The sequence below is a fragment of the Hippocampus zosterae genome, chromosome 8 (genome assembly GCF_025434085.1).
Source record: "Hippocampus zosterae strain Florida chromosome 8, ASM2543408v3, whole genome shotgun sequence".
Taxonomy (NCBI): Eukaryota; Metazoa; Chordata; class Actinopteri; order Syngnathiformes; family Syngnathidae; genus Hippocampus; species Hippocampus zosterae.
Window position 1 is genome coordinate 23977967 of NC_067458.1, and position 25728 is coordinate 24003694.

At 48.2% G+C, this 25728-nt stretch overlaps 2 protein-coding genes and 1 long non-coding RNA gene across 6 annotated transcripts in view; all 3 read left to right on the plus strand.

Annotated features, from left to right (window-relative positions):
* The window catches only part of LOC127605932 (cadherin-2-like), a 64306-nt gene extending 49176 nt beyond the window's left edge, over positions 1-15130 (plus strand). For both annotated transcript variants that reach the window (XM_052073844.1, XM_052073843.1), the window contains 13 exons: positions 9-206; positions 1383-1538; positions 3041-3185; positions 3661-3833; positions 5446-5583; positions 5671-5856; positions 5925-6178; positions 7703-7845; positions 8888-9127; positions 9360-9593; positions 11823-11962; positions 12063-12230; positions 13169-15130. In XM_052073844.1, coding sequence (XP_051929804.1) covers positions 9-206; positions 1383-1538; positions 3041-3185; positions 3661-3833; positions 5446-5583; positions 5671-5856; positions 5925-6178; positions 7703-7845; positions 8888-9127; positions 9360-9593; positions 11823-11962; positions 12063-12230; positions 13169-13372 — 2379 coding nt within the window. In that variant the 3' untranslated portion in view covers positions 13373-15130. The remainder of the gene's footprint in view (positions 1-8; positions 207-1382; positions 1539-3040; positions 3186-3660; positions 3834-5445; positions 5584-5670; positions 5857-5924; positions 6179-7702; positions 7846-8887; positions 9128-9359; positions 9594-11822; positions 11963-12062; positions 12231-13168) is intronic.
* On the plus strand, positions 9858-10916 carry LOC127605964 (uncharacterized). Its single transcript, XR_007963696.1, has 3 exons — positions 9858-10098; positions 10331-10496; positions 10742-10916. It is a non-coding gene; the product is annotated as an uncharacterized LOC127605964 (long non-coding RNA).
* A 5267-nt stretch (positions 15131-20397) lies between the features above and the next one.
* On the plus strand, positions 20398-25272 carry LOC127605942 (uncharacterized). 3 transcript variants are annotated; one of them, XM_052073862.1, is made up of 5 exons: positions 20399-21783; positions 22755-22909; positions 23519-23663; positions 23747-24055; positions 25022-25272. In XM_052073862.1, the coding sequence occupies exons 1-5, from the start codon at positions 20575-20577 to the stop codon at positions 25148-25150; spliced, it is 1947 nt and encodes a 648-aa protein (XP_051929822.1). In that variant the 5' UTR covers positions 20399-20574; the 3' UTR covers positions 25151-25272. The 3 variants fall into 3 exon arrangements, with proteins under 3 accessions (XP_051929823.1, XP_051929824.1, XP_051929822.1); XM_052073863.1 differs by lacking the exon at positions 25022-25272 and having other exon boundaries at positions 20398-21783; positions 23505-23663; positions 23747-23963; XM_052073864.1 differs by lacking the exon at positions 25022-25272 and having other exon boundaries at positions 20398-21783; positions 23508-23663; positions 23747-23963.
* Positions 25273-25728: the final 456 nt, after the last annotated feature.

A 25728-nucleotide genomic window follows, 5' to 3' on the forward strand; every position in this document is an offset into this window, starting at 1 on the left:
TCTCACAGGTGAAGCCCGGTGATGCAACACTGACTCAGCGTGCAGCCGAGATGAAGACGGAGACGAAGACGTTGTTTCCGTGGCGCGGCGGCGGCGCGGTCGTCAGGGGCGACGGTGCTCTGCGGCGAGTCAAGAGGGACTGGGTCATTCCGCCCATCAACGTACCCGAGAACTCGCGAGGACAGTTCCCCGAGGACCTTGTCAGAGTAAGACACGCGCAACGCAGCAGCTGCCGGCGCGCTGGAGACAAACACGTTTGGGGATTACGGGGGGGGCGGCAACTTTTTTGTTTGCGATCAAATGTAATGTTGTCATGGCGCAATAATCGATCACAGGAATTTCCTCCAACGCCACCCGATTGATTCATTTAAGCGTTTAGAGTGTTCAATCAGCCTACCATGCATATTTTTGGAATGTGGGAGGAAACCGGAGCACCCGGAGAAAAGCCACGCAGGCCCGGGGAGAACATGCAAACTCCACACAGAGAGGCCGGAGCTGGAATCGAACCCGGTACCTCTGCACTGTGAAGCCCACGTGCTAACCACTGGACTACCGGGCCGCCCCGCTCGTGCACACATTCCAAAAAATCAATCAATAAACAAATTGACATATCGGCAAGAGGAAAGCCGCTTTCTTTATTTTTTTCTTCCCCATATTAAGAATTTAATGCGGTCTGACAGTCGCGGCGATCCGAAACGAAAAGCGCACCCCCCCGAGGCGTGGCGGTTAACCCCTCCGAGCGTACTCGCCGCCGGGCCCGCTAGGCCAGATGTACATTTTCATTATTCATCCCAAAGCAGTGGCTAGCACGTGGGCTTCACAGTGCAGAGGTACCGGGTTCGATTCCAGCTCAGGCCTCCCTGTGTGGAGTTTGCATGTTCTCCCCGGGCCTGCGTGGCTTTTCTCCGGGTGCTCCGGTTTCCTCCCACATTCCAAAAACATGCGTGGCAGGCTGATTGGACGCTCTAAATTGTCCCTAGGTGTGAGTGTGAGTGCGAATGGTTGTTCGTCTCTGTGTGCCCTGCGATTGGCTGGCAACCGATTCAGGGTGTCCCCCGCCTACTGCCCGAAGACAGCTGGGATAGGCTCCAGCACCCCCCGCGACCCTAGTGAGGATCAAGCGGCTCGGAAGATGAATGAATGAATGAATCCCAAAGTGATTGGAGAGCCTGCGAACGCAACAAAGAAATCCGATCCGTGAAGGGCGATCCGCTGTTGCCGTGGCGACCGACAAGAATCCTCGGCGGAAGATAAAACCTTGGACGGCACCTTTAAGAGCAAAGGGGATTCTTTTGAACTTCATATTCTGATGCCTCACGCCGGAAATATCCACGTGGCGGATGATTAGAGTACTTCATCCCGTCCGTCTCTCTGTGCCGCAGATCCGATCAGACCGGGACAAGAGCTGGATGCTTCGCTACAGCGTAACGGGCCCCGGGGCCGACCAGCCGCCGACGGGCATCTTCATCATCAATCCCATCTCGGGTCAGCTGGCCGTCACCAAGCCTCTTGACCGGGAGCACATTCCCAACTTTCATGTAAGTTCTGGATGAGGAGAGCGACAGCTTTGCGGGTTTTTTTTTTTTTTTTTTTTAAATTCAAGTTGAAGGCGTCCGCCGAAGTCACCCGCCTCTCCGGGAGACGAGCGTATAACCTTTTGATCGGAAGCCTCGCGATGGGGTGCAAATCGGCAGCGGGCCCATTTGCATTTAAGCCGCGCGATGAATATTCATGGCGCTGGATGTAGTTGTCACAAGTCTGAGCCGAGATGGGCCGCTCATGTTTATTCATGAGGGAGACGACGCCCGCCCTAGACGAATTACTGGCCGAAGGTCGCGGGCCAGCCAATGGCTTTATTCGTCATATTTGGCCTCTTTTTCTTTTTTTTTTTTTTTAAAACGCTCAACTCATTCATCTCGCGCCTGCGCCGCGCTGACAAGAACAAGGCAAGGCGAAGGCGAGCCAGCCAGGCGTCTAATTGGCCCGATGCTGAGAGTCAAGCATTGGCGCCGGTCCTTTTTGTTCCTCTTTGACGCCGATGCTGAGAGACGAGCGTGCAAGGTTAAAAAAAAATCAAATAAAACAGTGACAAATTTACATGAAGAGTATTGGTAAACATAAATAGAACTGCATACCATAAACGGGAGATGATTACACGAGCTGGGGGGGTGTCCAATATACATTCCGGGACTGTTTACAAAAACCCCACAGGGCACATTTGTACAATCGCAGAGGATTGCTGTGCGATTGGAAAATTGAAATGAATGGAAACAACATTCATGTGTTGCAGTCGCGACGCGCACCCCCCCCCCCCCAAAAAAAAAAAACAATAACAAAATGTTGTGCTTATGTACTCAAAGTGTATGCAGAAAATTGGTGAAGATTGAACGGCTGTCTGTGTCCTATGTGTTGTCTTGTGTTATTTTTGTTATTTTGACTTCAAAATGGCGCCGCGAGAGTGGCTGCCTTTACAGCAGCTCCTATATTTTGTTGTTCTACTTCTTACTTTCATAACTTTGCTGCTGTGAATTGGGAATTTCTCCATTGTGAGACTAATAAAGGGTTTTCTTATCTTATCTTAAAAAAAGTAAAACGTGCATTTAAATACAACTACAAGTGTATTTGGGCATGAGCCATACTGCACTTTGAGAATCTCTTGGAGTGAAAATGAACGGACGGAGCCTAAAATGTCCGCTTCATACCAAAATGGCAGACTTGCTGTCACTCCAGACCTTTTTTCCAAATTTTATGTTGCCAAGTGAAATTGGCTGCAGGGGCTGAATTTTCTATAGCTAACAATCAGGGAGTGTGACCAAGACATTTGTATTTTTGAGTTTGCAAATTTTGTCCACGAATTAAAAAATTATGGGGACAGAGTTTTCACATCGCATATTTGCCCACACGAATCTTGAACAAATCTACAAACCAAAAACTTCTGCTGTCACTACGAGAATGGGACCACAAAGAGGCGCTATCGCTAATTGTAGCCTCGTGCTGGACTGTGTAAATGTGTGTGTGTGTGTGTGTGTGTTGCCCACAGTTGCGCGCCCACGCTGTGGACCTGAACGGCAACCAGGTGGAGACACCCGTGGAGATCCACATCAACGTCATCGACCAGAACGACAACCGGCCTGAGTTCATGCACAACATCTTCAATGGCAGTGTGCCGGAAGGTTCCAAGCCAGGTACACACACACACACACACACACACACACACACACACCTACTCACGTGCACAGTTCATCAAAGTGAAGTGAAATGTCACTTGAGACAAAAAAAAAAATTATTTGCTAGCTTGATGCTAACTTAAAATGGGAAATTCCATAGACGAGCTAATGAAAAACGTCCCGTAGATCTTCCAGTAATTGTACACCTTTAAACAACTACTACGTCAACCAAACAGAGCATGAAACGTTTTCAATGCAGAGTTTATGCTAGCGGTTTAAGAAAACTATCAAATGACTACTCAAAAAGGGCTTCCGATGGAAAATATATTTGTGAAAAAATGTCTGCTTGACAAGTATCGATGGGGTTGTTGCTAGCGTGTTTTACGAAAGTCCGCTTTTCCTGTTTTATTGGCAGATAATGGTCATTTCATTTCATCGCGTTACTTTTTATTTGATTTTTTTTTTTTTGAACGTGATCTCTTCTTTCCCGCAGGGACCTTTGTGATGACTGTGATGGCGGTGGACAAGGATGATCCCAAGACGGCCAATGGGATGCTGCGATACAAGATCCTGACTCAGAGTCCCCAAAGCCCGTCCTCCAACATGTTCACCATTAACAACAAGACTGGTGACATCATCACTGTGGCAGCAGGCCTGGACCGCGAGGTGTGTGTGAGTGTGTGTGTTGGGGAGACGGGTAGGTGGGGGGTGTGCGTTGGCCATATGGAAGCTCCGCCTGTCAACGTCTGTCTGGCCCGCAGCGCTTCCCCGCAGCGCTAAGACAGATTGTGTCTTTTTTTTTTTTTTTTTTTTAGTCATAATCCAACACTAGTAGAGCCGGCAAAAATGTTCTCGCCATTCCGCCGGGCCGACGCCATTTGTCATTTGCATGCCAGCATGGGGCCGTCAAAAAGATGGAGACCGCCGACGCTCGTCGATAATTCACTCGATGGCAGGCTCAGATGGCGCACCTGAGGAGTAGAACTCCAAATTCTTCGTCTTGTCACGCCGTTGCGGATGTCGATTGTATCGCCTTGTCGTTGGCCTGAACTATTTTCACGCGGTCAACGGAATCGGGTTGATCGCACGTTAATGAGCGCCAACGTTGCGGCTGTCGACATCCCTAATTGCGGTCAATCTTGTCACGCGCTAATCGGAGGAAATGGTCACTTGTCACATTTTAAGATAAGAAAACCTTTATTCGTCTCGCAATGGAGAAATTCCCAATTCACGGCAGCAGAGTTATTAAAGGAAGAAGTCGAACGACAAAATATAGGAGCTGCTGTAAAGGCAGCCGCTCTGGCGGCGCCATTTTGACGCCAAAATAACACAACACGTAGGACACAGACAGGGCGGCCCGGTAGTCCAGTGGTTAGCACGTCGGCTTCACAGTGCAGAGGTACCGGGTTCGATTCCAGCTCCGGCCTCCCTGTGTGGAGTTTGCATGTTCTGCCCGGGCCTGCGTGGGTTTTCTCCGGGTGCTCCGGTTTCCTCCCACATTCCAAAAATATGCGTGGCAGGCTGATTGAACACTCTAAATTGTCCCTAGGTGTGAGTGTGAGTGCGAATGGTTGTTCGTTTCTGCGTGCCCTGCGATTGGCTGGCGACCGATTCAGGGTGTCCCCCGCCTACTGCCCGAAGACAGCTGGGATAGGCTCCAGCACCCCCCGCGACCCTAGTGAGGATCAAGCGGTACGGAAGATGAATGAATGAATGAATAGGACACAGACAGTCGTGCAATCTTCACCACTTTTCTGCATACATTTTGTTGTCTGAAGCAGTTCTAGATGAAAGAGGAGAGGATCAAAGTGTCCTTTCACCAGTGGATCAGAGACGTCATGCTGAAAATGTGCACACGTTTCTGCTACAAGCTAAGTTTTGAAAGCAAACACGAAGCTGTAGCGTCCATTGACGAAAAGAAATTAGTTTACTTCTTCTGTGAATCCGCTTCAAACTCCAAGCTGCGACTCCCAGTTCCAAATCCGCATCGGCGCGGAATGACGAAAAGAAATTAGTTTACTTCTTCTGTGAATCCGCTTCAAACTCCAAGCCGCGACTCCCAGTTCCAAATCCGCATCGGCGCACCGCGCTAGCTCCTTTCTTCAAGTGCATCGCGTCGCTTCGTAATCGCAGCAAATCGTAGCAGAGGAAATTGTATCGTCTGACGCTAATCGGAGTGTACCGTACGCTACCGTATTCAAATCGGACGTCGTAATGGGAGCGGAATCGTACCTTATCGCGCGCTACCTAATTTCGCGCGCTGCGTTTTGTTTTCCAGAAAGTGTCTCAGTACACGTTGATCATCCAAGCCACCGACATGGAAGGCAACCCCACTTACGGCCTTTCCAACACCGCCACCACCGTGGTCAGGATCACCGACGTCAACGACAACCCGCCTGAATTCACCACCGATACGGTAACGTCTCGTCCCGTCTCGAAGCGCCAAATTCCGCGACGTTTTCCTCTGCTAATCTCGCCCCCCCCCGGGCGACGTCTCGCGCAGTTCTTCGGCGAGGTCCACGAGAACCTGGTGAACGTGATCGTCACCAACCTGACGGTGACGGACAAGGACCGGCCGCACTCGACGGCCTGGAACGCCGTTTACCGCATCGTCGGCGGAGACCCCGACGGGCGCTTCTCCATCCCCACCGACCCCACCACCAACGAGGGGCTCCTCACCGTGGTCAAGGTGAGAGCCCCCGAGCGGACCGCCCCGTGTCACGTGGCGCTGATTCCCCGCCGTCCCTTCCTCCTCAGCCCATCGACTTTGAGCTGACTCGCTCGTTCGTGCTGAACGTGGAGGCGGAAAACGAGGCCCCGCTAGCCCGCGGTATCCATCCGCCGCGCCAGTCCACCGCCACCGTCTCCATCCGTATCCTGGATCTCAACGAGAGTCCCGAGTTCAGCCCCAATCCCAAACCCATCAAGCTGGACGAGGGCATGCCCGCCGGCTCCATGCTCACCACCTTCACGGCGCAGGACCCCGACCGCTTCATGAGGCAGACCATCCGGTGAGAATCTCCGGGCGGGTTGCGGATATGTACAGTCAACTTGCGGTTTTTACTTGTTGTTTGTTTTGTTTTTCGTTTTGTGCTTGGTTGTAGCATTTGACAGCGAGGTTGGGCTATTTTTGGTCAGGTTTTGGTGTTTTGCAGTCAGGTTGTGGCATTTTTCTGTTGGGTCGCAGCTTTTTTTGCGGTCGGGTTTTTCAGCAGTTGTGTTTTTACGGTAGGGTTAGGGTCAATTGCAGCGGTACAGCGCCACCCGCTGCCGTGGAGGACCTGTTCTTCAGATTTTACTGATTTATCTTGCCTGAAGTATCGGTGGATGGTCTCGATACCTTAAATTAAGTCTTTTGCAGTCTCGTTGTAATTTCAGTCAGTTGGATTGCGGCTCTTCGCAGCCGTTCTTTCGCAGTGACTTTTTTTGCGCTTGATTATTTTTGGGTTTTTTTTCAGTTGGGTTGTAGCGTTTAGCTACTGGGTTTTTGTAATTTTGCAGTCATGTTGCAAGACTTGGAAGCCAAGATTTTTTCGCAGTCTCCTTGCAGATTTTTGCAGTCACGTTATGGCTTTTTACTGTCATGTTACAGCGCTTAGCAGTCAAGTGAATTTATGCAGCAGTGGTATTTTTGTTGAGTCGTGGTGTTTTGAAGTCGTGGGTTTTGTGGTGTTTTGTAATCGGGCTGCGGCCTTTTGTCGTCGAGTCGGCTTGTAAACTTTTGCAGTGGTGCCTTTGCGGTCGGGTTGTGGTTGGAGAGTGCGTTTTTTTACATTCCCAATTCATGAGTGAATAAATCTGTCCCGTCGTGGTGCTTTTCACGCTCTCATATCTCAGCAGTTTTGCCTCCGGGCGAAGTTAAGACCCTGTTAAAATCAAAATGAAAAAAAAAAAAACGGATCCCAGACCAGCAAGTGGGCCAGTTGAGCCTACAGGACGTCTGCTTCGGCCGACCGTTTGTTTCTAAATGGAGTGCTCCTGTCTTTGTTGCCTAGCAACAGCCAATGGGGGCGCTGACGAAAGGCACATGGACACTCAAACACACTCCCTGTGTGTCTGTGTTGTGTGCCACACAGGGTTTGTGATGCGTCGTTATTGTTGTCACTTTGTGTCCTCCGAGCAATGTTGACTCGTCATTGTGTCTCGAAATATTTTGTCGTGTGTCAGTCAAAACGCTGCTCGGAAAATCAAAGGAACACATAATCGGGACATATTGCGCAATATCGTTGTCTTCAGGTCATCTTAGCTCTTCACAGAGGATCAAGAATACAGTGTATGCCAGGGACTACTGGTATGTCGAATGTCAAATGTTTGTGTTAAAATATCACGTCATGGGTCATGTGTTAGCATTAGCGTTAAGCGGGACTGAACTTGGGCAAAAGACTTCGCTTCGCTTTCCGGGACTAGCCTTCAAAACAAAATGAAAGAATTTGTCTCTCGCACGTGTTGGAAACCCTCTAATTTTTTAATTCTATTAGTGACTAATTTAGCCTTCGCTAACTAACAGCTAGCCTATCTCGTACCGACCGCTGCAGGTACTCCAAGATGTTCGACCCCGCCAACTGGCTGGAGATCGACCCGGTCAACGGGCGCATCTCCACCATCGCCGTCCTGGACCGCGAATCTCCGTACGTCAAGAACAACATGTACAACATCACCTTCATGGCCGCCGACAACGGTGAGACAACAGAAACGAGAACAAAAACAAGCACGACAGTCCCACACACAGGCACAGCTTTTGAGTCCAGGCAAGACCGCTAACGTTTGTAACGCTAGCTATGGTATGTTAGCGTTTTGAGCAAACAACAACACCGCATTCTCCAGATAATACAAGTGATTACTGACCCTGGAGTAGACAAAGTAACGGTGCCTCTAGTGATTGATTGATTGATTGATTGATTTTTGGAGAGATTAAATGAACTACTCAGGCAGCCGCATGGTAACATAGCGGTAGCGTTTTGAGCTAACAACCGCATAGCCTTCAGTAAGTTAGAAATACGACGATGGTTTGTTGATTTTCTTTTGATTCGGGTAACTAGGCCTAGCGTAAGTAGCCCAGGGTTAGCCTTTTGAGCTAACAACAGCCAGGCATTATGTTACGAATTCTGAATGCAAACAACCATACGCTAACTCGCCATTTTGTCAGCATTTTTGAGTTCACTGCCGCGTAGCATTATTTGAAGGAAAATGCGGAATTTGCACGTCAATTTTTTGACGCTTTCCTTCGACTGTGCAGATAATCACGTGGCTTTATCCGTTCGTGACGCCTTGCCGGTCGTCTTGTTGGTCTCATCGTCCGCCCTCCGGGGGACAACAGTTGCGTAGTGTTCACTGCCTACAATACTTGCATTTATTCCCCATGTTCCCAAATTCTTGCTCTGGTTCCGCTCATAATCGTTGGTTCTAGTCAGAGAAAAAAACTATTGTCTGTTGAAAATGGAAAATGGCTGGAGAGGAATGGAATGCCACAGCCGCGCTTCCGCTGTCTTGCACCTGGAAATGCCAAATCGCTAGCTTCATTAAACACAGTGTGTGCGCACGTGTGTGTGTGTGTGTGTGTGTGTGTGTGTCTTTTAAACGTGAATTCGTGTTGTGTACGTGTATGATTGTGTGTCTTGAATCTGGAATGTGTTTTGTGTGCGTGTTTTATGCGATGCGATCTTGTCTGTATCCGCGCATGTGTTTGATGTTGTGTGTTTTGTGCATGGGCGTCTGCGCAGGTGTTCCCCCTGCCAGTGGTACGGGCACCCTTCAGTTGTACCTGGTGGACATCAACGACAACGCGCCGCACGTCTTCCCTCCGGAGGTGGAGATGTGCGAGAGGCCCGAGGCCGGCGGCGGCAGCATCAACATCAGCGCTATCGACCCGGATCTCGGTTCCAACGCCGGACCCTTCGCCTTCGAGCTGTCCACCCGCCCGCCCGACATTCGACGCAACTGGACGCTCGGCCGACTCAGCGGTAAGCGGGCACGCCGGCTCATCTGAGCGCATTCTGGCGTTTTTCCTTATCCAGAATATCGTTTGACAGTCAAAACATGAGGCATCCGTTGGCTCGCGTACTGGTACTAGCTAGCCCATTTTAGTCCAAGTCCGATTTTCATTCACGTTATGTCTTTCCTTTGACCAAATCGTCTTTTTAGTAACAAAAAGTGACATCTCCAGAATTGTAAAATATGCTCTTGCTCCGGCAGGTGAACACGCTCAGCTGCGTCTGCGTGCCGGCCCGCTGGCGCACGGCATCTACACCGTGTCCGTCGTCATCACCGACTCGGGCAACCCGCCCATGTCCAAGACGTCGTACCTGCGCGTCAAGGTGTGCCGCTGCGACCGCCACGGAGACTGCGTGGACGTGCAGCGCGTCATGGCCGCCGGCTTGGGCATGGGCGCCGTCATCGGCATCCTCATCTGCATCATCGTGCTGCTCGGTAAAACGTAGCAATTTCTTGGCCAAGTCAAGCAACGTATTCACAACCTAAATGGGGGGATGGGTTTCAAATCAGCGGTGAAACAAGGGGTGGGGTTTCAAACTAGCGTTTAAAACTGGGGTTAAGATTTCAAACTAGGGTTAGGGTTTCAAACTAGGTTTTCAAGCTAGGGTTCAGGTTTCAAAGTAGGTTTAGGGTTTCAAACTAGGTTTTCAATCTAGGATTCAGGTTTCAAAGTAGGGTTAGGGTGTCATATTAGGTTAGGGATTCAAGGTAGGTATTAAAATTAGGGTTAGGGCTTCAAAGTGGGTTCACACTTCAAAGTAGGGTTAGGGTTTCCAAGTAGGGTTTCAAAGAAGGCTTCGAGTTTCAAAGAGTTTAAAAACAGGGTTAGGGTTTCAAATCAGGATTTCATATTAAGGTTAGGGTTTCAAACTAGGTTTTCAAGCTAGGGTTCAGGTTTTAAAGTAGGGTTAGGGTGTCATATTAGGGTTAGGGTTTCAAGGTAGGTATTAAAATTAGGGTTAGGGCTTCAAAGGGGGTTCACACTTCAAAGTAGGGTTAGGGTTTCCAAGTAGGGTTTCAAAGAAGGCTTCAAGTTTCAAAGAGTTTAAAAACAGGGTTAGGGTTTCAAATCAGGATTTCATATTAGGGTTAGGGTTTCAAACTAGGTTTTCAAGCTAGGGTTCAGGTTTTAAAGTAGGGTTAGGATGTCATATTAGGGTTAGGGTTTCAAGGTAGGTATTAAAATTAGGGTTACGGCTTCAAAGTGGGTTCACACTTCAAAGTAGGGGTAGGGTTTCCAAGTAGGGTTTCAAAGAAGGCTTCGAGTTTCAAAGAGTTTAAAAACAGGGTTAGGGTTTCAAATCAGGATTTCATATTAGGGTTAGGGTTTCAAACTAGGTTTTCAAGCTAGGGTTCAGGTTTCAAAGTAGGGTTAGGGTGTCATATTAGGGTTAGGGTTTCAAGGTAGGTATTAAAATTAGGGTTAGGGCTTCAAAGGGGGCTCACACTTCAAAGTAGGGTTAGGGTTTCCAAGTAGGGTTTCAAAGAAGGCTTCGACTTTCAAAGAGTTTAAAAACAGGGTTAGGGTTTAAAATCAGGATTTCATATTAGGGTTAGGGTTTCAAAGTAGGGTTTCAAACTAGGTTTTCAAGCTAGGGTTCAGGTTTTAAAGTAGGGTTAGGGTGTCATATTAGGGTTAGGGTTTCAAGGTAGGTATTAAAATTAGAGTTAGGGCTTCAAAGTGGGTTCACACTTCAAAGTAGGGTTAGGGTTTCCAAGTAGGGTTTCAAAGAAGGCTTCAAGTTTCAAAGAGTTTAAAAACAGGGTTAAGGTTTCAAATCAGGATTTCATATTAGGGTTAGGGTTTCCAAGTAGGGTTTCAAAGAAGGCTTCGAGTTTCAAAGAGTTTAAAAACAGGGTTAGGGTTTCAAATCAGGATTTCATATTAGGGTTAGGGTTTCCAAGTAGGGTTTCAAAGAAGGCTTCGAGTTTCAAAGAGTTTAAAAACAGGGTTAGGGTTTCAAATCAGGATTTCATATTAGGGTTAGGGTTTCCAAGTAGGGTTTCAAACTAGGTTTTCAAGCTAGGTTTCAGGTTTCATAGTAGGGTTAGGGTGTCATATTAGGGTTAGGGTTTCAAGGTAGGAATTAAAATTAGGGTTAGGGCTTCAAAGTGGGTTCAAACTTCAAAGTAGGGTTAGGGTTTCCAAGTAGGGTTTCAAAGTAGGCTTCGAGTTTCAAAGAGTTTACAAACAGGGTTAGGGTTTCAAATCAGGATTTCATATTAGGGTTAGGGTTTCCAAGTAGGGTTTCAAAAACAGTTCGGGTTTCAGAGAATGTTTTCAATCTCGGCTTTTAAGTTTCATATTTGGTTTTTAAAACAAAGGTTAAGGTATCAAAGTAGGGTGGGGGTTTTATAGTCGGGTTTCAAACCAGGGTTCGGATTTTGAATGTTCAATTTCGGGTTAGGGTTCTAAATGTGGTTTTAAAACTAGGGGGAGGGGCTTCTAAGTAGGGTTGGGATTTCATATTAGGGTTAGGGTTTCAAAGTAGGGTTTCAAACAAGGGTTAGGGTTTCAAATTGGGGTCAGTCCCAACCTTGCCAATCTGGAACAAAATCTAACGTTGGCGGGGGGGGAAAGTGAAGCTTCAACATCTAGCGACTCGAACAAGTTTGAGCGTAAGTGGCGCCGCTCCAACGGGATTTGTGCCGGTGTGCGCTCAGTGTTGGTGCTGCTGTTGGGCGTGTGGATGAAAAGGCGCGACAAAGAGCGGCAAGCCAAGCAGCTCCTCATCGATCCCGAGGACGACGTGCGCGACAACATCCTCAAATACGACGAGGAGGGCGGCGGCGAGGAGGACCAGGTAACGCCGCCCGTGGGCGTCGCTTCAATTCCGACTGACTCCACAGCGCCGCCGCTGGCCGTGGAGGCAAACTTTCACGCTCGGCTTTGCGTTTGTTCAGGACTACGACCTGAGCCAGCTGCAGCAGCCCGACTCGGTGGCGGAGGGCGAGTGCGGCGCCAAGGTCGGCGTCAGACGTCTGGACGAGAGGCCGCTTCATCACGACCACCGCTACCCGCTCAGGTCTGCCGCGCCGCACCCGGGAGACATCGGCGACTTCATCCACGAGGTATGCGGGTTGCGCCAAACACCCCTGCGTGACTTTTCACGGCCAGAGCGCGCGCACGCTCACGACGGCTTGGCTCTGCAAACGAGAGTCGGGTTTCAAATGAGGTCTTCGAGACGGGGTTCTGGACTCTCGCTGAGGTTTGGAGTTGAAGTGTGTGCGTGTGTGTGTGTGTGTGTGTGTGTGTGTGTGTGTGTGTGTGTGTGTGTGTGTGTCTTAATCTGTGGAATCTCCTCTACGAGAAGCCCCCCGTCTGTCCAGCCTGACCCAAATCCTCCCCACTGCGTCATCTGGCTTTTTTGTTGTTTTTGTCTTGCACAGCGCCCCCTGTTGTCCGTCTTGTGCAACACACACACACACACATGCTCAAAATAAGCACTTAAAAAGTTATTGGGCCCCATCCTAAATATTGCAGCAATTGCGCTGTGGCGACCCAATATTTGTGGCAAAAATCAATGAATTGATTACATCAGTCGCATTATCGGACGACTTTTGAATTTACGCATGCGTGAGTGTTTTTTGAGCGAGGACACGCGTGGCTTTGTGTGTGTATCTGATGTTTGTGTCTTGTCTTTTTGTGTCTCAACTGTGCCGGATTTTGCAGCATTCGCCGCCGTTTTTCGGCAGCCATACCGGAGTTAGGTCCCGTCTCGGGTGTTGGAAACAAAGCAATTATTTTAACGTACTCAGAAATTGTGCGAAAAGAAGACTTCCCTGCCAGTTTTCCACTCGACCGATTTTGCTCATGCGTGACGGGTCTCGTCCAGTTAACAAGGAGCTTGGTTGGTTTGAAACCGGGGCACCGCTCACCTGTCAGACTGCATGAAAGGGTCCGCACGGGTCAGGAGAAGCTTGAAGTGGGCTCCGCGGACTCTTTTTGTGCAGTTTTCACATCGCTGGCCGAAACGATGAATCGCATACTTTTGACGCTTTTTTTTCAGGGGCTGAAGGCGGCGGACAACGACCCGACGGCGCCGCCGTATGACTCGCTGCTGGTGTTCGACTACGAGGGCGGCGGCTCGACGGCCGGCTCGCTCAGCAGCCTGCACTCGGCCTCCAGCTGCGCCGACCAGGACTACGATTACCTCGGCGACTGGGGGCCCAGGTTCCGGAAGCTGGCCGACCTCTACGGCGGCGACGACTGAGACGGCCCGACCCCGAGAATCCGCCCCCGCCCCCGTCCCCCTCGGGCCGCTTTGATTCGGGACGCGTGGCGGCGATGCGGCCTTCCACTTGAATCTCACACGAACACTGAGGTCAAACGTGCCTTTCTGTACATTCTCCTTGACTTGCGCTGGCTCGGACTGGTCGATTTTTGGAGCACCGGTAGGCAAAGCGCGGCCCGCGGGTCACAGGCGCTCCGCCCACTTTTTACGTTATCGAGACTCTTGTGATGAATTCAGCCCGGTTTTCCTTCGATTGATTATTTTCTATTTTATTTGGTAAATGGATTTCTTGTAAATAACTCAATAAGCACTGACAAAACACCGCAAAATATTTATTTCATTGAATAATTGGTCAATGAATCATGTTTGAATTGATCACAGGATGACAAGGGAATGAGAATGACGCCCCCCCCCACCCTCCCCGTTTTTAATTTGTACTTTTTAATTTCGAATGGATTTTTACTCATTCTCAACACTTGACATGGACACTGGAATGAATTATATTGTCATATTATTATTTATTTTATTAAATGTTATTTTCATAACCAAAAAAAAAAACAATTTTACTTTTTACATTACCAATAAAAAAATGTCCAATTGGAAAATTGATTACAGTAAGTTCTAAAATATTAAATGGATGAAATAAGTACAATTAAAGAATGATTAAAAATAGAAAGAATGTATTTATTCTGAAAATGATTTGACACACACATTTCAGCATTTTTATTCATTAAATAATGGTTCGTGAATTATAAAAAGTATTCTTTTGTCAACACTTTGAAAAAAAACAAGGAATTCCGATTCACTCAATTTAAAAAAAAATGAGTAATGAATTATTTAAGTCGATCTTCAATTAAAGCCCTACAAAAAATATATATAATTGTAAAAATTTAAAACATCAAATCCAAACCACAAACGTGAAATAAATAACGTTTGACTTTTTATTAATTCTAGTGCATATTATAAAATGAACAATTTTACGTCTTTTTTTACCTACACAAAAACTAGACACTAGACGGATGGACGGATGGGGCGAAGGGTCAACAAAAATGTATCCGTTTTCTTGTGCAGCTCCAGTTTATTCAAACCTTGACGTCAAAACAACAAAACAAAAACTGGCAGTTTTGCGATACGGTACTGTGAGCATTTAGCCACCAAAACGTCCAATAAAGTAAACCTTTTGTTGAGATGTTTTCAAAATGAGATTCAACCTTTTTTTTTTCCCAACATTTGGTTGAACTTTTTAATGAGGTGATTGTGATTTTGTTCATTGGTGGGCACCAAAGAGCGAAACGTCGGCAAGAAGCACCACCAATACGTCCACAGTTTGAGCTGTGCACAAAAGTTGACATGATAAAACTATTATTTTTGGCGAGAAGACATACAACAATAATTATTTTTGGCGAGAAGACATGTACAGTAAACGCCAACCTCTTCGTTTTGGCGGTTCACCAAGTAAAAATTATGCCGCCCCGGGCCACCAGAGGGAGCCGTCGTCACGGTAGCGCACAAGTTGGACAAGCAACTGACGCCGAAGCGAAGCTTTGCTTTGTTTTTTTGGCCTTGTTTTTCTTGGGAGGGGACATTCAAGCTGGTTTCTCACTTGTAAACTGTACAGATTTGACTCTTTGCTTTTTTTTTTTGGTTGTTTTTTTTTTCTTCTTTCTGGTTGTTAGAAAACGGTCACAACCCTTGTACATGTTCTTTGGATTACACATTAAAATGTTTTTGCATGTTTCCAGCTTTTTCTCATGACCAAACTACAATTTTTCACCAGCGCCAATGCAAAATTTTTAAATATAAATGTAGCAAAGAAACGACCACGTATAGTAGTTGTAGAGGAAAAACACAAAACAACCCACGGGTTCATTGTTTGGGTTAGCTCAGTGGTAGAAAGCTGAAGTCCCAAATCCGGTGGATGGGTGTTCGATTCCCAATGTTTGCAACAAGGTCACACCTCTAACCACCATTTGCAGCTTTATTAAATAAAACACAAAACAAACAAGAAGCTATGTGGTGGTGTGGCTCAGGAGTAGAGAAACCATGTCCCAAACTAGAGGTTGGGTGTTCAATCACAGGCGGTTAAAACCATATCCCTTCTTTCTTTGACCAACGTGATAAGTAAGGCTTATTAAAGTTGTTTTTTTGTATCGTAAGGCGTTTTTCACCGAAAAAAACGACCATGTATAGTAAGGCGTTTTTAGCCAAAAAAAAAACAACCATGTATAGTAAGATGTTTTTAGCCGAAAAAAAAACGACCATGTATAGTAAGGCGATTTTAGCCGGAAAAATATGACCATGTATAGTAAGGCGTTTTTGGATGAAAAAAATCACCATGTTTAGTAAGGTGTTTTTGGATGAAAAAAATCACCATGTTTAGTAAGGTGTTTTTGGATGAAAAAACGACCATGTATAGTAAGGCATTTTTTGATGAAATTTTTAGTCGGAAAAAAAAACCATGTATAGTAAGGCATTTTTGGATGAAAAAACGACCATGTATAGTAAGGCGTTTTTAGCGGGAAATTAACAACCATGTATAGTAAGGCGTTTTTAGACGAAAAAAAACGACCATGTATAGTAAGGCGTTTTTAGCCGGAAAAAAATGACCATGTATAGTAAGGCGTTTTTGGATGAAAAAAATGACCATGTTTAGTAAGGGTTTTTGGATGAAAAAACAACCATGTATAGTAAGGCATTTTTTGATGAAATTTTTAGTCGAAAAAAAAACAACCATGTATAGTAAGGCGTTTTTAGTGGGAAAATAACAACCATGTATAGTAAGGCGTTTTTAGACGAAAAAAACAACCATGTATAGTAAGGCGTTTTTGGATGAAAAAACGACCATGTATAGTAAGGCGTTTTTAGCCGGAAAAAAACGACCATGTATAGTAAGGCGTTTTTAGCCCAAAAAAACAACCATGTATAGTAAGGCATTTTTAGCCGGGAAAAAAAACAACCATGTATAGTAAGGCGTTTTTAGCTGAAAAAAAATGACCATGTATAGTAAGGCGTTTTTGGATGAAAAAAATGACCATGTATAGTAAGGCATTTTTTGATGAAATTTTTAGTCGAAAAAAAAACAACCATGTATAGTAAGGCATTTTTGGATGAAAAAACGACCATGTATAGTAAGGCGTTTTTGGATGAAAAAACGACCATGTATAGTAAGGCATTTTTGGATGAAATTTTTAGTCGAAAAAAAAACAACCATGTATAGTAAGGCGTTTTTAGCCGAAAAAAACAACCATGTATAGTAAGGCGTTTTTAGAGGGAAAATAACAACCATGTATAGTAAGGCGTTTTTAGCCGGAAAAAAACGACCATGTATAGTAAGGCGTTTTTCGATGAAAAAACGACCATGTATAGTAAGGCGTTTTTAGCCGGAAAAAAACGACCATGTATAGTAAGGCGTTTTTAGCCCAAAAAAACAACCATGTATAGTAAGGCGTTTTTAGCCGGAAAAAACAACCATGTATAGTAAGGCGTTTTTTTCCGGCTATAAACGCCTTACTATACATGGTCATTTTTTTCCGGCTAAAAACGCCTTACTATACATGGTTGTTTTTTTTTTGGCTAAAAACGCCTTACTACAATGGTCGTTTTTTCGCCTCAAAACACCTTTCTCAACATGGTCGTTTTTGTCGTCGAAAAACAGACACTGAAACGTCCTCTTCTCTCATTCCTTAAAGGATCCCCGTTAGCACTGCGGTGTAACATTTTGAGAGCGCTTGCATTTTGCACGCCACACAGGGCGGGCATGTTGTCGCCAACGAGGACGATGGAGACAGATGACAGCGAATGGAAGCATCAACACGAATAAAGAAATAATCCACAGGCTTCCTTTCCCTGCGGGACGGCAGCTAGCATTTAGCATTTAGCGTGACAGGAGGAGGACACGCAGTCTTGAGTATGACTGACGGCAAAGCGTTGCAACAAATTTGTCACGGACGGATGAAGATTACGTCATCACGCAGCGCCGGCATTGTGTCGGCTCTTTGGAAATATAAGCGTCTGTTAGCATATTCGCATCAGATGCATAAAGAGGATTAAGATTGGAGTTTGACGATTGTCGTGTCTTTTAAAATGGAAGCAGAACATTTCTTAGAAGTTTCTCTCAGTATTTTTTGTCTGACTGCAGCTAGTCGCCATCTGTTTCTTTCTGCTCACACATGGGCGAGGAAGGTGTTGGCAACCAATCACGTCACTGGCACATTTATTTTAAACGTGACAACTTGGCAACACTCCGCTGATGCTGGCAAACGTCAAGTTTTTGTTTAGTTTTTTTTTTTCCTGTGAACTTACCGCTGCTGTGCTTTGTCACTTTACAAGCTCACAGGGATATGTCTATTTACCGAATCACAGAGGTGTGGCTATTTACTTACTGGTCCGTGTGTGCACGTATTCCAGGGCCTGTCTAAATACTGAATCACAGCGATGTGCTACTTCTTCTTCCTGCTGTTGGGACTGTGCTGTCATTGGTTGACATTTTCGCGACACTTGGATGTACTATTGCCCAAAATAGATCTTTCAATCCATCATTTAGTTAAATATTACAGCAGCACCAGTGACGAAAAAGAGACACATGCCTACTCCTACTAACGTGCTGCCATAGACGTTGCTCCACTTTCACTTTTCCAAGTGCTCGCAAAAGCCGTATTTTTTGGCAGCGAAAGATGAAAAAGAACAACAAAGATGGAGGAGAAGCCGACTTCTTGTTCTTTCCTGACAGATTGAGGACTGGATGGGAGTCAGTCTTGGCAGCTCTGTGAAGTCCAAACTTTCCAGTCGCTTTTTTAAAATATTTTTATCCCTTCTTTCTTTCCATAACATCAATCATTCATGTTCCTGCCTCTACCCGCCACAATAAAGGCACATCTAATTGTTGTCACTCACTTTCATTCATTCATTCATTCATCTTCCGTACCGCTTGATCCTCACTAGGGTCGCGGGGGGTGCAGGAGCCCATCCCAGCCATCTCCGGGCAGTAGGCGGGGGACACCCTGAATCGGTTGCCAGCCAATCGCAGGGCACACATAGACGAACAACCATCCACGCTCACACTCACACCTAGGGACAATTTAGAGTGTTCAATCAGCCTGTCATGCATATTTTTGGAATGTGGGAGGAAACCGGAGAACCCGGAGAAAACCCACGCAGGCCCGGGGAGAACATGCAAACTCCACACAGGGAGGCCGGAGCTGGAATCGAACCCGGTACCTCTGCACTGTGAAGCCGACGTGCTAACCACTGGACTACCGGGCCGCCCTGTCACTCACTTTTCAAATGAAAAGACTTCCCATCTTCAAAAGTTTGCCAAGCTGCGATGACAACACCCCCATCCATACTACAACTTATTAAGTTACTTGGAATTTGTGAAATGTCACACTTATTGCTACGTGGGGGCTATTTACAGTGCCAAGGGCATGTCTATTTGCTGGAGCACAAGCATGTAGTTGTCTACTTACTGAATTGCAGAGATATGTACGTGATATGGCCGTCCAGGCCCACAGACTGGCTTATTAGCACGTGGATGCATCTACTTACTGGAACATGGATGTACATCTGCAGGCCCAGGGATGTGTCTATTTGCTGGCCAAAGTATGTAGGATTTAATAGCCCAGAGATGAGCTCATTTGCGAACCCATCGATGTGTATTCACTGGCCAGGGATGGGGCTAGTTACTGGGCCATTGGTGTGCCTATTTATTGGAGCACAGCCAGGGATATGACTAGTTACTGGTCCGAGTGGAGTTGTATTTTTTGTACGCCTTTGGGCTCTGTGCTGAGATGCTGGTTGCCGTGGCAACTCCCACAGGAAGCGGGCCTTGTGACTCTTATCAGCTTGAACACTGTGTTCAGACTTGAATCCTTAGTCGGTAAGAAAGACTCCATGACAAGTCGTCGTTGTAAATCATACAGAACGCTTTCATCCAGAGCGTTTGCACGTTGACACGAACTTGTAAGGGCGCCAGGACTGAAAGCGTCCTGCAGAATAAAGAGGTTAGTTCGAGAGCAACGACAAACATGATCGCCTCCCTCGAGATGGTGGCAGATTGCGGGAAGCAGCAGAGGCCGGCAAGGGAGAAAGATGAGAGAGCAACATTTTCATTACGGTGTTGCCTTTGCAGGCAGCCAAAAGGCTGGACGCCCAATAAATGCTGCCCTCTAGAGGACCGACAAGTCATAGCACCCACAGTTGAGGCCAACACATGGAAAAAGGTTGTCCACATGCCTGACCGCGGGTGTGTCTATTTCCTGGATCATATGGTGCTTTCTATATAAAGGTCCATTTACAGGGGAATGTCTATTTACCGGTACATGGATATATTATCGCTACAGCTGAAATGAGAAGTTTCATTTTTTCATTTTTCAGTTTAATTAACTACAATTAATGTGGGTATAATCCTAGTCACCTAGAACAGGGGAAAGTTTCGTCTGATTTCATGTCAGGCAAGCGAGAAAACAAAAATGCACGAGAACTACAAAAATCGTGTTCAAGTGAAATAAAAGAGATTTAATTCGCTAAGAGGCAAGACAGCAAAGTGGAAAAGAAGTAAATAAGAATATAACCGTGAAATCGTAAAAATTGCAATCAATGGCAACAAAGGAATGAGACAAGTGGACAAAATGAATTCGACCAACATGCAGCCCGAGTCGAAATCCTTCAGAACAATCCATCCAGGTAAAACGGTTAATGTCAAACACTTTGGCAGCCAAACAAGTTGATTTGAGGACGACGACAGCGAATCAACGCTACAAACGAGCACGACGGCAATCACGCTCCAATCAAAGACTTTCTCCTCTTGGTGCATACGCGTCCTCGGGCCGCCTCACATGTCACTGATGACCGGCCATGGCGTTTCTCGAGCTCCAATCGTCGGTCAGGAGATGACACAAGGGGCGGAGCTTGTCGAGCGCCGCCCCTCACGTCGCGTCGTCGCGATCGCTCAGGTTGGTCGTGAGGTCCAGGAGAAGATGGCGACCGTAAAAACAACAGCGACCCCACTGGCAAGGAGGCTAGCAGACTCGCCTTGCACCGAAAACAAGTACGAGCACGGCTGAAGGTCACGAAAAAAAACGAAAGGACTGGAAAGGAAAGGACTGGGAGGGGGAAGGGGGGGGGCGGTCCAATATAACGAGCATGCGCAGTGTCTGCGGACCGCTTGGCACGCAGACCGCAATATGGCGAGAGCGCCTGAGAGCGGAGGCTGCACGGAGTTCTCGGGCTGGGAGAACGACACCCAGGGCGTGCGCATCACCGGGGAGGAGAGCTGGGAGTCCGCGGAGGTCGCCGCTCCGAGCGTGGACAGCAGCGCCCGACTCTCACCCGAGCCCCAGGAGCGCACCCGGCTGAGCGACAACACCCGGCTGGCGACCCGCTACGCCGTGCGCATTTTCCGGGAGTACCTGAGCGACAAGGCGCGCAGTCCGGACTTCGAGAGCCTGGACAAGGCGGAGCTGTGCGCTCTGCTGCGCTCCTTTTACGCGGAGGCGCGCTCTAAAAGCGGCCAGTTGTACAGTAAGTCGTCGCTGGTCAGCATGCGGAGCTCGCTCAACCGCTACCTGAACGAGCCGCCCCACTGCCGCACGCTGGACCTCACCAAGGACCCGGAGCTGCGCGGGGCCAACCTCGCCTTGGCGGCGGTCATCCGGCGGTTGGAGGAGCGGGGCGCCGGGCCGGTGGTGCAGAAACAGGCAATCGCGCGCTCAGACCTGCGCCGCCTCTACCAGTCGTCCATGTTCGACGCGTCCACCCCCCCGGGGCTGCTCAACAAGGTTTGGTTCGAGACCTGCATGTACTTCAGCACCAGAGGCCGCGAGAAGCAACGCGAGCTTCGCGAGGACTCTTTCGCGCTGGCCGCCGACGAGCAAGGCCGGAAGTTCGTCTACTTCCGAGCGACGCGGGGCAGCCGGAAGACGGCCACCGACGAAGACGTCACGCTGCGGCTGCCCCGCATGTACGAGACGCGCACCTCGCTGTGCCCGTACGCCAGCTTCGTGCGCTACCTGGCCAAGCGCAACCCGCTGTGCCGAGCTTTCTTCCAGCGGCCGCGTGACGCCTGCGGCCCGGCCGACGGCACATGGTTCGAGAACAAGGCGGTCGGGAAGAATCTTCTGGGCACGCGCATGCAAATGCTTTCGCGTGCCGCCAAGCTGTCCAGGACGTACACTAACCACTGCATCGGCGCCGTCTCCATAGCGACGCTCGACAGCATCGTGGGCGGAGCCGACACAGACTGCAGGGGGCGGTGCGCGGCAACGGAACGCGGTCACGTGGGTGATGAGATCACAAGTCTAGCACCTCCCCGCCCCAAAAGATTGGGCGCGAAGCCAGGAGCCAGAGAAAGACGTGCGCATGCGCGGTCTCCTGTCCGCTCCACCGTCACTCAGGTAGCCTGAAAGGTCACGTGACCCCCTCCCAAAGTACCCTGGGCCATTATATACGATACAATACACATCTGTATTGTATCTGTGTCCAATTTGGCCTGAAAAAGTATAACGCTATTCATTCCTTAAGAAATACAGTCGACCCACGCATATTCCTCATTTTAAACCTTTGGATTCATTAATTCATTCAATTTTCCTTTCTTTAAAAATAAAAGAATAAAAAAATGACTAATTATAAATGCGGATACTCTCTATTCACGGACCCGGCCCTACGCCCAGGCCACTGACTTCATTATTGGAATTCATACTGTAGTTTCCAGTTTCGAACTTGGAATGCTTCCCGTTAAAAATATTAGAAACAGTTTGACACAGTGTCGATTTTTACAATCACTTGATCTCATGAGTGCGTGTCCCATTGATGCATTAACGCATCTAATGAGTGGCCACCAAGGCATCGGCTGCCATGGCAACCATGCCCTCGCTAATTAAGTTACCCAGCATGCACAACTGTGACGCCCTCAAGCTCAATGGCGCTTAGTGGTATTTCTCTCTCACACACACACACACACACAGGGCGGCCCGGTAGTCCAGTGGTTAGCACGTGGGCTTCACAGTGCAGAGGTACCGGGTTCGATTCCAGCTCCGGCCTCCCTGTGTGGAGTTTGCATGTTCTCCCCGGGCCTGCGTGGCTTTTCTCCGGGTGCTCCGGTTTCCTCCCACATTCCAAAAACATGCGTGGCAGGCTGATTGAACACTCTAAATTGTCCCTAGGTGTGAGTGTGAGTGCGAATGGTTGTTCGTTTCTGTGTGCCCTGCGATTGGCTGTCAACCGATTCAGGGTGTCCCCCGCCTACTGCCCGAAGACAGCTGGGATAGGCTCCAGCACCCCCCGCGACCCTAGTGAGGATCAAGCGGTTAGGAAGATGAATGAATGAACACACACAGGTGCTGACCGAGTGTGTCATACATCCCAGGACAGCGACGGGCAGATTTCGGCGTCCCCGCCGGGTTTGTCCGGCATCCCCACGACAGCGCAACTCAGCAAAGCCAACGCACCGGTCCACGTGGACGTGGGAGGTCACACGTACACCAGCAGCTTGGAAACCCTCACAAAGTACCCCGAGTCGCGGTGAGTCATGTGCTGGAGCTTTTGCAGTGTTTTGTAGTGTTTCGTATAGTCGATTTTTTTTTGGGGGGGGGGGGTGAGGTTCATTGAAGACTAAACTGTCTTTGATGCTTATGTGATACTAAACGGTATTGTTTTAAAAAAACGGGTGCGCAAGAGTTGTCGTGTAGTGGTTCACAATGCTGATAGTGTGGCTGCGTTGATGACATACAGTGGTTCACTTGGCCCACTTCCGTTGGGCCAAGTGAACCACTGGGCCAAGTTGGCCAAGTTCACTTGGCCCACTTCCGTTGGGCCAAGTTCACTTGGCCCATTTCTGTTGCTTCATTAGACTAGATCTTAATGGGAGGTCTGACTGGTGTAGAAAAAGACAAAAATCGGGTGTGCAAGAGTTGTCGTGTAGTGGTTCACAATGCTGATAGTGTGGCTGCGGTGATGACATACAGTGGTTCACTTGGCCCACTTCCGTTGGGCCAAGTGAACTTGGCCCACTTCTGTTGCTTCATTAGACTAGATCTTAATGGGAGGTCTGACTGGTGTAGAAAAAGACAAAAATTGAAACATGTGCCTCGTTGTTCCCAGTCATGTGATACGTTAGCAGTGTGTCAGCAGGATCGGGCGATTGTTTGACGGAAGCGAGCCGATTGTGCTCGACAGTCCGCGGCAACGCTACTTCATCGACCGAGACGGGGCCATGTTCCGCTACATCCTCAACTTCCTGCGCACCTCCAAGCTCCTCCTCCCGGATGACTTCGACGTGAGTGCGAGCGCCCCCCCCCGGTTTGGTCGTGTAGCGTTTCACATCGAGCTTTTCCTCCTGACCTTGTGGCTGTGCCGCAGGAGTACCCTCTGCTGTATGAGGAGGCCTCCTTCTTCCAGCTGGCTCCTCTGCAGGCAGAACTTCGGCGCTGGCGCAGGTTGAGGGAAAGTGAGAGCGCAGCGGCGGCGGCGTGGGAGTGCGTAGCGGTTCAGGTGACTCAAAACCCGCACGAGAGGATCACGCTGAGTGGTCGGCGGACGACCCTGGGGGAGACCTTCCCTGAAGCGAGAGAGTTGGTGCGCAAATCCGGAAGCGCCAGATCGGAGAAGGACCCTGCGCATGTCTGTCGCTTTCCTCTTGATGACGACTGCACCCTCAACTCTGTACAGGTATCAGAAACATTCAAATATTTTTTTTTGAGTAGCTGGCTCGGGAGAATTAATTAAATAGTCGATTAAATAGCTGAAGACGAAACGGTCTCCAAATTAAATGAAAGATCGGCAGCTTAGTAGTTCACATAGTTGACCTGTGTATGTTGAGGCGGTAGGTTGATTTCAAGATTCCAAATTCATTCATCTTCCGTACCGCTTGATCCTCACTAGGGTCGCGGGGGGTGCTGGAGCCTATCCCAGCTGTCTCCGGGCAGTAGGCGGGGGGACATCCTGAATCGGTTGCCAGCCAATCGCAGGGCACACAGAGACGAACAACCATTCGCACTCACACTCACACCTAGGGACAATTTAGAGTGTTCAATCAGCCTGCCACGCATGTTTTTGGAATGTGGGAGGAAACCGGAGCACCCGGAGAAAACCCACGCAGGCCCGGGGAGAACATGCAAACTCCACACAGGGAGGCCGGAGCTGGAATCGAACCCGGTACCTCTGCACTGTGAAGCCGACGTGCTAACCACTGGACTACCGGGCCGCCTTTAATTTATTCATTCATTTATCTTCCGAGCCGCTTCATCCTCACTAGGGTCGCGGGGGGTGCTGGAGCCTATCCCAGCCGTCTTCGGGCAGTAGGCGGGGGACACCCTGAATCGGTTGCCAGCCAATCGCAGGGCACACAGAAACGAACAATCATTCACGCTCACACTCACACCTAGGGACAATTTAGAGCGTCCAATCAGCCTGCCACGCATGTTTTTGGAATGTGGGAGGAAACCGGAGCACCCGGAGAAAAGCCACGCAGGCCCGGGGAGAACATGCAAACTCCACACAGGGAGGCCGGAGCTGGAATCGAACCCGGTACCTCTGCACTGTGAAGCCCACGTGCTAACCACTGGACGACCGGGCCGCCCGGTAGTCCAGATTCCAAATTGTTTTTAAAAATTCTTTGCTTTCTTGCGGGTGCAGGTGCTGGAGCGTTTACAGCGGAGAGGATTCCGGCTGACGGGCTCCTGCGGCAGCGCCGATGCCTCCTCATACCTCTGCCGATACCTATTAGGTCGGGCGGGCGGGGTGGGAGACTGCGAAGAGCTGTAAAAAGTCAAGTCGCACCATCGATCGGGATAAACTGCTTCGGTTCATATTGTAGTCCAGCACAAAATGTATCTGTGAAGAAAACATTTTTTTTTTTTTTTTGAGGTATAACATGACACAAAATGCTTGTGGACATTTTTTTTTTTTTATGAAACGGAGTGAGAAAAACAAAGACTGCTTCAACACAACGAGCGCAGCATCAGAATAACAGTGGACCCCCCACGTACACGTGATTCAGCATCCGCAAATTTTTTTTAGTTGGCATGACAAAAAATTGTGGGGGATTTTATTTTATTTTTTTAACGTTTTTCATGGAAATCATTGATAGGTTGTTGACCGGCATTTTATTGGGTTGAAATGGGAATCAATTATACATGGATTTTTTTTTTTGCCATTCACGGGCTGGCTTGTCCTTTATCTCCCCCCGCGGGGTGGCGGGGGTCTACTGTAACTAACAAACAAACAAAAAAAAAAGTATATTTTACAACAAAGACAAACTCCGAAACTTCAACATGTATTATTGCAGGCCCAACGTCTACGTTTTCCTGGAGATGAGCCATTGTTACGGCCGTGTTCTTGCT